Genomic DNA, 13499 nt, shown 5'->3' with positions numbered 1-13499 from the left:
CCAGTTTCTATACGATCGCCTACCAAATGCTATACGATCACCTACCAAATTAGAGGCCTATCAAATATCCAAAATATTCCGTCAATCTCCACTTTTTTAACCCTTTTACTTGACATGAAAAAAAGTCAAGTAAGAGCTTTTTATACTTGATACGTGAAACGTGTCAAGTAAGACCTTATGTTACTTAACACGAAAATCGTGTCAAGTAAAGGTTTGCGTGAAAATATCTGAAATATTCCGTCAATCTCTGCTTTTTTAACCCTTTTACTTACATTTTTTTGTCCAAAATCATATTACTTGACCTTTTTTTCTACAGAAACGTCAAGTAATTAAAAACTACAAGTTCAAGTAATGTAGATTTTGTAGTAGTGTAAGTTTTTAAAAATGATCTTTTTCAAGTAGGTTTTTTAAAAAGTTCCTAAAACCTAGATAGCAAATATATACATAGAGATAGTATCTCTAAGCTTAATTTTAAATATTTGGCCAAAATTAATATAACTCAATTGACATAGTATTCATAATATCAATCTTAAAGTCAGATGTTGGATTATTCACCCTCACATGCCTAATCTAATAGCTTCTAAAAGAACCCTTTTTTTTTTTTTTTTTTTTTTTTTTTTCAAAAAACGGATAAGTATTTAAACTAAAAATGACGCTATCGGGGGGAGTTAGTATAAAATTGTTCTAGACTGCACATCCACTAGTTGTAAATCCAATGGCGCTGTGATTCCTAATGACTCGCTTCTAGAAATACCATTTCTCTACTTTCTTCTTCTTCTTCTTCTTCTTCATTTCCTCTGTAGATTTCGAACAATCAACATATATTCAGCAGCATTTTCATGGGGTCTATGCTCGGTGACCTGCCGTCATATGACCCTCACAACTTCAGCCAACTCCGACCTTCCGATCCTTCAACTCCTTCTGTAAGTTCTCAATAATGGCCGAATCATCGCACCCTTTCTTTCTCTTCTTCTAATTCTTTTATCTAATTGTTGATACCTTTCATTCATTTTATTGATCTTGGGTGTTTCCCTTCATTTCGCATGATTGTTTGTTTCGTTTCTATGAATGGGAGTTAGCTCGAGTTGAGGTAGGATGTGAATTGTGATGGAATTCAGATGAAATTCAACCTTTTCGTGATCTTCTTTGCTCTGTCATTGTTTGGGCTCTTCTAATTTTTGGTTGGGATAATTGGCATTATTGATCTGTTTTCTCTTGTTGTCTTAATTGGAGCTCCCCAGAGCGTGATACTTGGAAATTCTTGAATTTTTGGAATTTTGGCATGTGCGTTCTTAGTTTAGCTAAGTTTGTAGATATGGATTACAATTGAGTTCCCTAATTGATGTTTTTGATCCACAAACCTGAAAAAGGAAGATTATAATGAAGTTCATTTCCCATTAGTTTTCTATCTCCCCACTTTACCATTTCTGTAATATTCTATGAATTTTCAATTTCTTTCTCATAGATGGAAGTGGAACTTTGCTGACCCCTCCATCCTGTTAGAACCAATGAATCAGATGGTGTTTTTGTCTTAAGTTTTACCTCTTCTTTTCACTCTGTCTAGGTAGTCCTGTAAAAGAAATGATCCCGTTATCCCAGTCGAGAAGAATTCACTATAATATGATACTAATGGGACAAAATCTGAAGGAACAATAACACTGACTTACTGACCTTCCAGAGAAATGATTCTATTTACTTCTCATATGTAGGTCATTTCCTAGTTTCTAACTATTCGAAAGCCCAGTGGTTTTAGCCTTTGAATGGAGCAGCCTGCAACCAATTTAAGTTGAATCTTCCTTTGAGTATACTTAGATTCATTGGGCCAAAATGAAAGTTCTTAAATTGCAGTGATAGGAGTCACTTCTATACTGCAAATAGTTATGCTATGTTCTTTGTTTCTCTGATTTCTTGAGTGGTTTACAGTGTGCTTTCAAGGGTTTATACTTAAAATTCCCAATAAAAAACTTGATATAAAGTTTGAAGTTGTTAAAACAATATTCCTTTGAGCCACCTTAGTATTTTTCCTTTGTCTTTCTGCCTTGAATGGAAATATTTAGATAATGCAGAAGGATTGACAACTCTAAGACACAATAGTGAGAACCGAGAAGCTGTTGATTGAAGAGATTCTAAAAGCATCTCAACTAAAGCTACCAGACGTTGTATCCCTTTTGGATATAAGACAGGTAGCAAATAGTTTCTACATTGAAACAAGATCTAATCAAATTCTCCTTGTAATTGTGTATACAAACTTGTGCTTGCTTTGGATATATCACCCATCTTTGAATTGATCTCAAATAATCTGACACTTCACGGGTGGCCATCCCTTGTTAATTTGCTGTGGATTGAGTGAACAAGTGAATGGAAGAGCTGTCTGGATCAACTATAATACTTTCATTAAAAGCTTAAACTGCACTATAATGCAACATATTGTTACTAGTGTAGTTGCTGCTTGCTAGCTGCAAGAAGTAAAGTATAACAAGAAGATGAATTAACTATTTTCCACTGTAATGAATTAGTTGATGATGGAATCATTCTGCTAAGTTGGTTTTATTTTTATGTAGAAGATGATTCCTGCAACCTATCATCCAACACACAGTAGGACCCTTCCCCCACCAGATCAGGGTAAGCTAGAAAAGTTGTTTCTTCATTACTCTACTGATAATTTTTCATCTTGATCGATGAACAATATCCTTTAGTCAGTAGTTTTCCACTGTTGGCTTTGATTTCCATCTTCTGCTGTTTTCCCACAAAAGAGCTCTGTTCTTGATACCATGTCACTGATTTTTCCTGCAGTTATAAATACAGAGGCCAAAAATATACTTATACGACACATTTATCAGCATACAGAAGAGAAGGTTAGTAAAAGAAATCTGGTATGCTTTGATATATGAAATACAATTTATACATGGATGAGCTTGTGAGACCACTCACACATTCCTTGTGGACTTATCCTGGTCTTTGTAATGGCAGTCAAGAACAAAGAGACCTGCAGCTGAGCATCCTGCACCCGAGCATGGAAGCAAGCAGCCAAGAGCATCTAGTACCAACACTTCAAATTGAGCTTAGGAGGACATTTTCTTCCAACAATGTATAATCTATTCATGTTGTGAAAGATGAGTCCTGTATAATGAGAGTGAATTGCCTGCTCACTGATGAAGAAAAAGCTCGGTCCGACATTTACATGTTGTATATAGATTTTACTCCTAGTAAGATTGGTCCTAAACTCAGCCAGATCAAATTGTTCTCAAAATTATAAAACTCAGTTGAAGAATTGTAACTATATGAGTGTGCTTCCAAACAACACTTCACAAATTAGTATTGGAGGCCTCCTTCCTATAAAGCAAAAGATCCTCCTCGTTATTCTTCCTGGTTTGGATCATTTAGTTTGTTCTACACTGTTTAATTCTTATAATATCTGTCTTAGAGATTGTAGTTATGGTTTTTAGTTTTAGTTTTTTCTTTTATTATACATCAAATCAATGGAATGAATTGGAAATGAGAGAGGGAAGTTTTGAGAATTTATAGATTTGCACCAAAATGAAAACTTCCAACAACTTTCCTATCCTCTCTCTGGACTTTTGATCCATTCAAATAAATAACACGAGAATTAGGAGGACTCCCTTCTACACTCTCTATAGATATGGTCTTTAGTACTGCAGCAATGAGGATTGCCTTTGTACAGCTGAAGTTTAAATCTCATTTTGTTGTCTAAATTTTCGCTTTGTGGGTTGTTTCATTTTTGTTCTAGCACTTTTAAATTATCTATTTTGTTGCTTAACTTTTAAATGGGTAACCAGTTATTCCTCTCAAGTTGTGTAAAGAATTCTTTTCTTTCTTTCTTTTTTTTGAAACGATATAATAAAACTTGATCGTGTTGTTATCAACTTGTCGGGAAGGTAAGATGGATTATTATTATTATTATTATTATTATTTGAAAGGGCTAAGCTATCCGGAATGACAATTTTTTTTTGGCAAAAAAATTGATGTATCTTTTTTTCTTTTTTTTTTTTTTAATAAAAAAAGTTATAATCTAGTACATGTATAGTTATTTCTACAAATTTTAGACCCATTTATAAAAATGATTTTGATGTTCTTTTTTCATTTATAAAGATAATTTCCTTGCGAACGATATATCTCTAAAAATAAGAAAAACGAATTTTAAAGATAAGATACAAAAATTATATCCTATAAGCTTTTAGCTTTTTTTTTTTTTTTTATTTATTTATTTAATTAATGGATGCTGGATGAAGATTTGAAATTTTTCTCTATCAGAAGCTAAGGGTTTGTTTGATAGAAAATTTGAAAATAAAAATTTGAAAATAAGAGATTCAATCAAAACATAGTTGTATTTCATGTTTTCAGATATGTATTTAGTAGTATATTCAGAAATTGAATTCTAGTTTAAACATTTTGTTTAAAATGTGTCTGATACTATATATTTATAAATCATAAAATTAGTTATAGTTACCCACTAATATTTATTCGATAATAAACTATTATTAATTTATTTTTAATATGATTCATGTTTAAACAAATCATATAATTGTTGTGTAATGTTATACAATTTATAATACTTTACATAATATATATTATAAATTTTTAAAACATGAATTGAATTTATAACCTTAGATCTTGTATTTCTAAATATTTCTATCTTTATAATATAATTCTACATTTTAAAATTTAAAATTCAAAATCTGGATACAATAAACACATTGAAATGTTGTTTTCAGAATTTGCACTGTTTGGGTCGTAGAATTCGAAAACAGTTTTCAGAAATAGGATTCGAGTTGTCTGTCAAACTCCTATTTGATGAATTAATTGAATCTGATAACATAAAACAAAATTTGAATTCTCTACTAAACGGAATCCTAAGAGCCTGTTTGGTAGAGAATCCAAATTCTATTTTATATTTTCAGATTGACTAAGTTAAGCAAATATGTATTTGATAGACAATTCGGATTCTGTTTCTGAAAACTGCTTTCGGATTCTGTGATCCAAACAGTATAAATTCTGAAAACAACATTTTTATGTTTTCATTGAATCCAAATTTTGAATTTTGAATTTTAAGGTGTAGAATAATATTAAATAAAGATAAAAAAATACTTAGAACTATATTATGTCATATTATAAATTCAATTCATTTTTTGGAAAGTAAAATATATATTATGTAAGGTATTATGAATTTATATGATATAACAAAATAATAACTATACAAAAAAGTTTTAACATAAAATATGTTCATAAATAAATTAATAACAGTTTATTGTCAATCTAATATTTATTTGTAAATTCAACAAATTTTATGATTTATAAATATAATATCAATAACATTTTAAAAAATTATTTAAATTAAAATCCAGTTCTAAATTTGTTACCAAACACATATTTGAAAATATGAAATACAACTATATTTTCATTGAACCTATTATTTTCAATTTCTGTTTTCAGATTCTCTATCAAACAAACTCTAAGTAATTCCATGGCAATTTAAGCTATAATAATGCTCAATTTTTAACCTTTTTACTTAACTTTATAGGCTTCTCATTGATTTTATACTTTCAAAATTGAATTTTAACGTCTTGACTAATTTTTAAAAGATTTCAAAACTTTTCTAAGATTTAAAAGGAAACTTTCACAAAATGACCCAAAATCCAAAAACTTTCTACCAATGACCTCTTTCTAAAAACTTTTCTACTAATAACCATTTCCCTATGCAAAATATTCAAATTACCCCTAATTTTTAAAAAGTCTTCAAACCACCACATTTCTTCTTCCTTCTATGATTTTCTCAGCCCTTCATTCAATGTGCATTCAATACACCACCAACATTCCACGAAAACATTTATTCCCAACTAATATTTTGAAGAGAACAGAACGTCTCTCTCATTATTCACTTTCTGTGTCGAACTTCTCTCTCATCTCGTAGCTTTCTCTCAGAGTTTCAGCCCAACACCTTCGGATTCTCTGGTAGCTTTCTCTCATAGCTTCCATCGTCAGATTCTGTCCACATTTCTTCTTCCTTCAACGGTTTCTTCAGTCCTTCATTTAATGTACGATTTCTTCTCTCAGATCGCTTTCATAATAAGTATCGTTTAATAAATTATAAATGATTATGTAGTAATTTATACACGATCATTTAGTAAATTATAAACGATTGTTTAGTAATTTACTATGTGATCGTTTAGTAAATTATAAACGATCGTTTAGTGATTTACTATGCGATCGTTCAGTAAATTATACTCATTTCATATATTACTAAGCGATCGTTTATAATTCACTATGCGATCGTTTAGTAAATTATAAACGATCGTTTAGTAATTTATACACGATTGCTTAGTAATTTATACACGATCCATTAGTAATTTATACACGATCACTTAGTAATTTATACATGATCGTTCACTTATCAATAATTTGTTTATTCAATTGTAGATCAATGACGCTACTTCACATCTTTTTACGATTTGGTGGGGATTGGGATGAGTCCGGAAGAAATTGAGGACGTCCTAGTGAACATACATGTTCTCTTGAAATGAGAACTGGTAATCATCGACAAGCAAAAAGTTGGGTTATTGGATACCTAATAAAGTCCAAATACGAACAAGTTGGCCGAACCTACCGCCCAAGAGATATAATTGAGGACGTATGACGAGAATATAGAGTGAACATTACCTATGGACGGGCTTATCGCGCTAGAGAGTACGGATTGGTGTATGCACGAGGGTCGCCAGAAGGATCATATGTTATTAGGGTATACTCCAGGTACCATATTTGAGGTTGAAGTAAAAGACGGACAATACTTTAAGTATGTCTTCATGGCATTTGGTTCGTGTAGCAAGGGTTTTCTAAACTGCATCCGTCCAATAATTGTTGTTGATGAGACCCATTTTCATGAGAAATACAAAGTTATGTTGTTAATGGCAACATGTATCGATGGAAATAATAACATATATCCTATCGCCTTCAATATTGTAGATGGTGAGAACATGCATCATGGACTTCGTTCATGACTCATTTGAAGGCTTCAATAGGAGACGTTCCTAATCTAGTGATTATATCATATCGTCACATCTCAATTGCAAAGGCAGTTGCAAGAATATTCCCAAATGCATTTCATGCCCTATATATATACCATATTCGGAACAATTTGGTGGACAAATTCAAGAATAAGGACATAATCCCACATTTCTACCTAGTGGCAAAAGTATATAGAATGTCTGAATTTCAGATGTATTGGGCTAAGCTCCATCAATATTCTGGTGTGACGGCCTATCTTGAGGAGGTTGGATTACAACAGTGGGCAAGGGTTTATCAAGTCTATTGTAAGTATGACAAGATAACGACAAATATAGGAGAATACCTCAATGGAGTGTTGAAAGATGCCCGAGAACTACCATTAACAAAGCTATTAGAGCATATCCGTGAGTGGCTACAAGGTTGGTTCTATATCCGACATACACACGCAATGATATGCACAAACATTGTAACTGATTACGCAATGAGTATTTTTAAGGAATCAAAGTTGATATCTAGAACATATCGTGTTTCTCCGGTGGATATGCATATAATTAATGTGGACGATGAATATTTTGGGGGGTTGGTTGGTCTTCGTTCACGGACGTGTACGTGTATGGAGTTTAATTGCCTCGAGATCCCATGCTCTCATGCAATATCTGCAGCGACCCTAAGAAACATTAATGTTCAAACATTATGTGAAAAATGGTTTACATTTGAGTGTGTGCTTGCTGCTTACACCGAATCAATCTTCCCAGTCGGACACAGTCAAGAATGGGTTGGAGATTTTGAACCAATTCTACCACCGGAAAAGGTAGTAAGTGTAAGTCGATGTCAAACTATCAGGATACCTTCAATTGGAGAGGAGCCACAACAAATACACAAGTATACACGATGTGGTCAGACAGGACATAACAAGAAAACATGCAGACAAACATTGATAACACCTGACACTGGCCCGACTAGACTAAACAATATGTAATTTTCGCTTTCACTTCGATTTTTCTATACAACACCAATTGTACTGTATAATATGTAATTTTAGCACAAATTTATCTAAACGATCTCTTAGTTATTTATTTGCTTAGTTAAATGTACAACACCAATTATATTCTACAAATTTAGCACAAATTTATCTAAACGAAAACTAAACGATCGCATAATAGTTAGCTAAACGATATCTTAATATTATCTAAACGATCGCTTAACAAAACCTAAACGATCGCTTATTATTATCTAAACGATTACATAACAAAACCTAAGCGATCTCTTAATATTAGCCAAACGATCGCTTTATAAATTAGTACACGATCGCATAATGGATTCTAAACAATTGCATAACAGTTAGCTAAACGATCACTTAGTATTAGCTAAACGATTGCTTAGTATTATTTAAACGATCGTTTAGTATTAGCCAAACAATCACATAATAGATATCTAAACGATCACAGAACAGTTAGCTAAACGATCGCTTAGTATTCGCTAAACGATCGTTTAATAAAAACTATAGTGGATAGCTAAACGATCACTTAGCATTCTCTACAAAATCGCATAACAAAACTTAAACGATCGTATAACAAAAACTAAATGTTGGCGTAACAAAATCCAAACGATCGCATAATGGATATCTAAACGATCGGGGAACAGTTAGCTAAATGATCACTTAATAAAAACTATAGTGGATAGCTAAACGGTCGCTTGGTATTCTCTCGGATCGCTTAGTAATATCTACCGATCGCTTAGTAATATCTACCGATCGCTTAGTAATATCTAAATGCTCGCTTAAAGTATTTGTAGAGATGCATTCACTGTGTGGTTTGAAGGCTTTTTAAAAATTGGGGTTAATTTTGAAGGTTGGACGTACAAATCTCCATGTATACTCCATTTTTAACCAAAACATGCATTTTATTATTAATATGATTGAATTGAAATCCATTAATTAACTAAACGACAAAAGATTTTTCTTAAAAAAAATTATAACATTGTTGATGTCAAAAAATGGCTAGAAAAGATGCACTTAACATTCATATGACAACAAGATAAATTTGTAATTTGGGGAAGAGAAGGCTTGCAAAACAAAGAAAAAAAAACTCTCATGCCAAAGTAGAAATGAGAACTTTAAAATAGAGAAGAAGTCAAACATATTAGTTATAAGGAAATTGACCTAGTGTTCATCCTAGTCCTGAACAATAAGTTAGGATTGATTTTGATTACCCAATCACTAGTTGGTCTTGAAGTCCATTTGATTTTCAACTTACTTTTCCTAAGCTTTCCTTTGCATTCTGATCTACTTTCTCAGTCAATATGTGATAGACAGTGAAATTTTGCTATATTTGTAAATATTTTGGTTCATTTTCCTATATTTGAAAACAATTCTATTGAAAATTTGAAATTTGAAAATCAATATAATATATAAATTTAAATATTTGAAAATTCAAAATTAAAAATTAAATTAACATATAGATATAAAAAAAATAATAAAGAAAATAAATATAAATAAAAGAAAGAAATAATTATTAAAAAAATATTAAAAAAATATAGAGAAAAAGGAAATATAGAGAAAAAAAGAAAGAAAAATAAAATAAAAAATCTCACCTAAGATTTGATCTCAAGACTAGGGGTGTTTGTGGGTTGGATTGGGTCGGGTTGAAACATATTTTAGACCAAATCCAATGGTTCGGGTTGTAAATTTATTCAACCCAAATAACCCTTATTAAATAATGAACCCAACCAACCCAACCATGAAACATTTGGGTTGGGTTGGTTCGGGTTAATCGGGTCATTTATTTATATGTTTGCTCTAAAAATAAGTAATATGTCAATATGTAAAAATTGTATTTAATTATTTTCATATATTAAATTAAGATTAATAATTCAATTTCAATTTATATTATAAAATTTTTCTTCCAAAGTACTAAAAAATTATTTTTAGGAGTTGTTGAAGAATAAATTAACAAAAAAAATCATGAAAATAAATATATGTAAAAATAGTTGTATCATAAGTAAAAATAACATACCATTTAAACTTAATAATAAGTTTGGGTTGGTTTGAGTTATTTTAGGTGAATCCATGAACTAATCTAACACATAAATTTTTTTTTTATTTGAATCCAACCCAACCCAAATAAGTTGATAACTCAACCCAAACCGTATGGGTTGAATTGGGTTGATCGGGTTTTCCGAGTCATTGGATTTTTCAAATACCCCTACTCAAGACCATATAGTTCAAAAGTGTTTTGAGCATGCTTCCTCATCGACTAGTCACGTCTACACTTTAATACATTTTAGAAACAATTTTAAATAAATAAAAATAGAACATGAGAAATACTTTTTGTAGTTTCTCAAATTTGTTCCATTTTTAGGAATATTTCTCAAATTTTAGGAACAATAAATATGAATAGTTATCAAACAAGTTAGTTTCTTAAAAAATGAGAAATAGAAAAAGTAAATAGACAACGGGAACGTTATCAAACGGGTATGAGTTGTTCCACATTGGAAGTTTTAGCAATGTCAAAGGGTTATAAATAAAAAGGCATGCAAAGAAGTTTTCAAATTGTCAATGTGGTGGAAATAGAGACTTTCCTTATATGCATGTGCCGTCATTTGGTTGTGGAGAAAAATTTAGTCATACCAAATTTGTTTTCAAGATAGTGGATCTTCCATGTCAAAATAACAATTGACATTTGGTTCTAACAAATAATATAATTAAAATTTTTGGAATTCAAGTATAGTTTTGTAACCTATCACCACCTATTATTATAAAAAGAGCATTCCTTCACAATTTTATCATCCACTCTTTCTTTATTTTTGTTCTCTCACTTTTTTTTCCCCTGAAAATTGACAAGTTTTCTCTTGAAGTGGAAACCCTGTTTTAATAGTTTTTCCATTTAAATGAAAGTAAAATCAGTCCTATCTTTATGTTACAAATTGACAAAGATATAGAAGTGAGGGTAAAAGAGAGTGAAGACTTATCTTGTAAAACGTCTGTATTTAAGGAACTGCTATGCATAGTGGATGTAAGCTCTCTTAGAACTGAACCACTTCAAAATTCTGTCTGTGTTACAGCTTTTTGTTTTACCATTTTTCTACAAATTATCTTCTTCTCTATCCCTATCAAATTTCACCATTGAAGATACTCAAATGTCTGTTCGTGGTTTGCTTGTCTTCTTCTTCTTCGCTGTCAATGTCTGTCTATCTGTCTTCATCATCACCAATCATCACATTACAAGAACTAAAGGACACGTTAGCTCACAAAAAAGACTATAAAAGATCTTTTATAGCCTTTTTCGAACGTCCTACCAGTCATGTTATTAAAAGTCTGGAACTTTTATAGCGTTTTTGTAGAGCTATATTAGATGCTATAATAAAGTATGAAGGTATAACTTATTTACTTTGCTATAAAAATATTTAATAGTGTTTCTTATTAAAGTTATAGTATGTAGCTAAAATAATATGCTCTCTTTAACTTATAATAACACATTTTTAACGCTATAATATAATATTTATAGCTTTAATCTTATGCTATAATAATGTTATTTAGTCTTTTCTAATAGCAGTAATTACTATAATAATCTTTTGATAGCACTTTTTTTTTTACTATATATATTTTGTTATAGTTTTGCTCATGGTTATAAAAGGTACAATTTTTTTTTCTCAACAAGAATAATTCATATAATCATTCTTCATATTTGTGTTAAAAATAAACTCGTGACTCGAGCTCAACCCACACATATTAAATACTTCATAACACATTAAATACCATGACTTTCATTCATAATTGAAAATTTATAAATCTATTAATATTACAAAAAAAAAAAAAATAGTGTAATCATTTCGTAGAACAAAGTAAACAAATGATACAAGATAAAGTAATGTATCTTTCATGTTTATTCTTGCAAGTAAAATGAAATATTTTGCAAGCCTTCTTTGTTTACTTGTAATTCCTAAGATTTTCTTGATCTTCCAATAGACATTTCTTTTGAAGGTTGATTTGTACCTTTTGATGGACACCTATTAAACAAAAAAAAAACATAGACACATAAAATAAATAAACATAACAAAAGAAACCTATTAGCACAAGTCATTTAGATTAGGATTACTAAGGAAAATTGCAGATTTTAACTTTTGTCTCGTGAAGTTACTTCCAGCCGAGATAAAGTTTGTACAATAATAGCAAAGAGAAAATATACTAGTTACAGATAGCCTTTCAAGTGCATTCCCTAAAGTTTACCTGATCTTCCACCCTTCTAATTAGAGATGTCCAAAAAATCCATGGAGTCGAGGCCGCGTAGGGACCCACCTCGAACGGGACAGGGAATCCCCGAATACACGGGAAGTGGAGAATTTTTTTTCCCGTTTGCAATTCAAGGCCGGGGACGAGGNTATATAAATTATAAATAAATAAATAAATATATATATATATATATATTTTTATTGTAGACTTTGTTAGGATAATTATGGAGTTTTAATTATTTAAGTTTATAACTTTATTACTTTAATTCTTTAGATATCTTAATATTTAAGATAAGATGTTCTAATGGTTGAATTTTAATTTATAAAAATTATGAGAATTTAGCATTTTAATTATATATTTTTAAACTAAATGTGTATTATTGTTTTTGTTACCAAAGTTGATAATATTGTATTTAAATAAAAGTTGTATTGGATATGTTTAAGGAATTATTAAAAATATATATTTAATGAAAATAAAAATTTGTTATAAAAAAATGATGGCAGGAAAATTTTCCTCATGGGGAACCCAATACCCGCGAAATCTCCACAGAGAATCCCCGCCCCGTTCTCTGCTGGGAAATTCGCAGGGTTGGGGAATGGAATAGGGGGCAGAGAGGGAGAAGCCCTCCCCGTCCCTGTCCCGTCCCGTGGACATCTTTACCTCTAACACACATTAAAAATACAAATATGTTAACTTTTAATCTTCCTCACAAATACCTACTGGCTTTCCTAACTATATGTATAGATAATAGCATCCAGAGTGGCTAGCTTTCTCCAAGAATTCTAATCTTCAAATTTTCTGCCTAGGACCGAACCATCCTAACCTTATTCACATTAACAAGAAAAGAAAGTACTTAAGGCAATGTAATTAGAACAAGAAAAGTAATTAGAATAAGGCAAAGTGGTAGGCAAACTCAGTTTCCACACTATTCAACACCCATAAAGCAACAAACAGAACAATTTAGCAATATAACAAATTTAGTGGTAAACTAATTTATGGTGCAATGACTCATATTTACAAGAAAACTAATGTGCGTACAATATGTAACTTTCAGTATTGCTAATATTTTGAAACCATAAACTTTCAAAAGAAATAAACTCAATATGGTAACGAAAATCATAAACTAAAACAACTACAATATAAGCTATAAACAACTTATTAATCCAATTCCATATGCAAGTGCACCTAGAAACTATTTGAGCTTAAACATTAAGTTTTTTAATAATCTCTTTTACTTTATCTCAAGTGA

At 30.8% G+C, this 13499-nt stretch overlaps 2 protein-coding genes across 7 annotated transcripts; both read left to right on the top strand.

The window, feature by feature from the left end:
* The first annotated feature begins 683 nt into the window (after nucleotides 1-683).
* LOC120092728 (DET1- and DDB1-associated protein 1) lies at nucleotides 684-3436 on the top strand. Of its 6 annotated transcripts, none has more exons than XM_039050890.1 (5): nucleotides 686-923; nucleotides 2067-2183; nucleotides 2565-2622; nucleotides 2794-2855; nucleotides 2971-3436. In XM_039050890.1, the coding sequence occupies exons 3-5, from the start codon at nucleotides 2565-2567 to the stop codon at nucleotides 3058-3060; spliced, it is 210 nt and encodes a 69-aa protein (XP_038906818.1). In that variant the 5' UTR covers nucleotides 686-923; nucleotides 2067-2183; the 3' UTR covers nucleotides 3061-3436. The 6 variants fall into 6 exon arrangements, with proteins under 6 accessions (XP_038906813.1, XP_038906812.1, XP_038906818.1 ...); XM_039050889.1 differs by having other exon boundaries at nucleotides 2058-2183; XM_039050886.1 differs by having other exon boundaries at nucleotides 687-923; nucleotides 2562-2622.
* Nucleotides 3437-7009: 3573 nt separating this feature from the next.
* On the top strand, nucleotides 7010-7999 carry LOC120067378. The gene has a single exon (XM_039018949.1). It carries the CDS (start codon nucleotides 7010-7012, stop codon nucleotides 7997-7999), a length of 990 nt encoding a protein of 329 aa, XP_038874877.1.
* The last annotated feature ends 5500 nt before the right edge of the window (nucleotides 8000-13499 follow it).

Source organism: Benincasa hispida, chromosome 12 (assembly GCF_009727055.1).
Source record: "Benincasa hispida cultivar B227 chromosome 12, ASM972705v1, whole genome shotgun sequence".
In the NCBI taxonomy this organism is placed as follows: domain Eukaryota; kingdom Viridiplantae; phylum Streptophyta; class Magnoliopsida; order Cucurbitales; family Cucurbitaceae; genus Benincasa; species Benincasa hispida.
This window is presented reverse-complemented; position numbering and strand designations above follow the sequence as displayed.

Coding starts and splice junctions, on each gene's coding strand:
- LOC120092728 (XM_039050884.1), top strand. CDS start 840: ATGGGGTCTATGCTCGGTGACCTGCCGTCATATGACCCTCACAACTTC. Junction 924..2,561: donor CCGATCCTTCAACTCCTTCT/GTAAGTTCTCAA, acceptor ATTTTTATGTAG/AAGATGATTCCTGCAACCTA. Junction 2,856..2,970: donor ATCAGCATACAGAAGAGAAG/GTTAGTAAAAGA, acceptor TTGTAATGGCAG/TCAAGAACAAAGAGACCTGC.
- LOC120067378 (XM_039018949.1), top strand. CDS start 7,010: ATGACTCATTTGAAGGCTTCAATAGGAGACGTTCCTAATCTAGTGATT.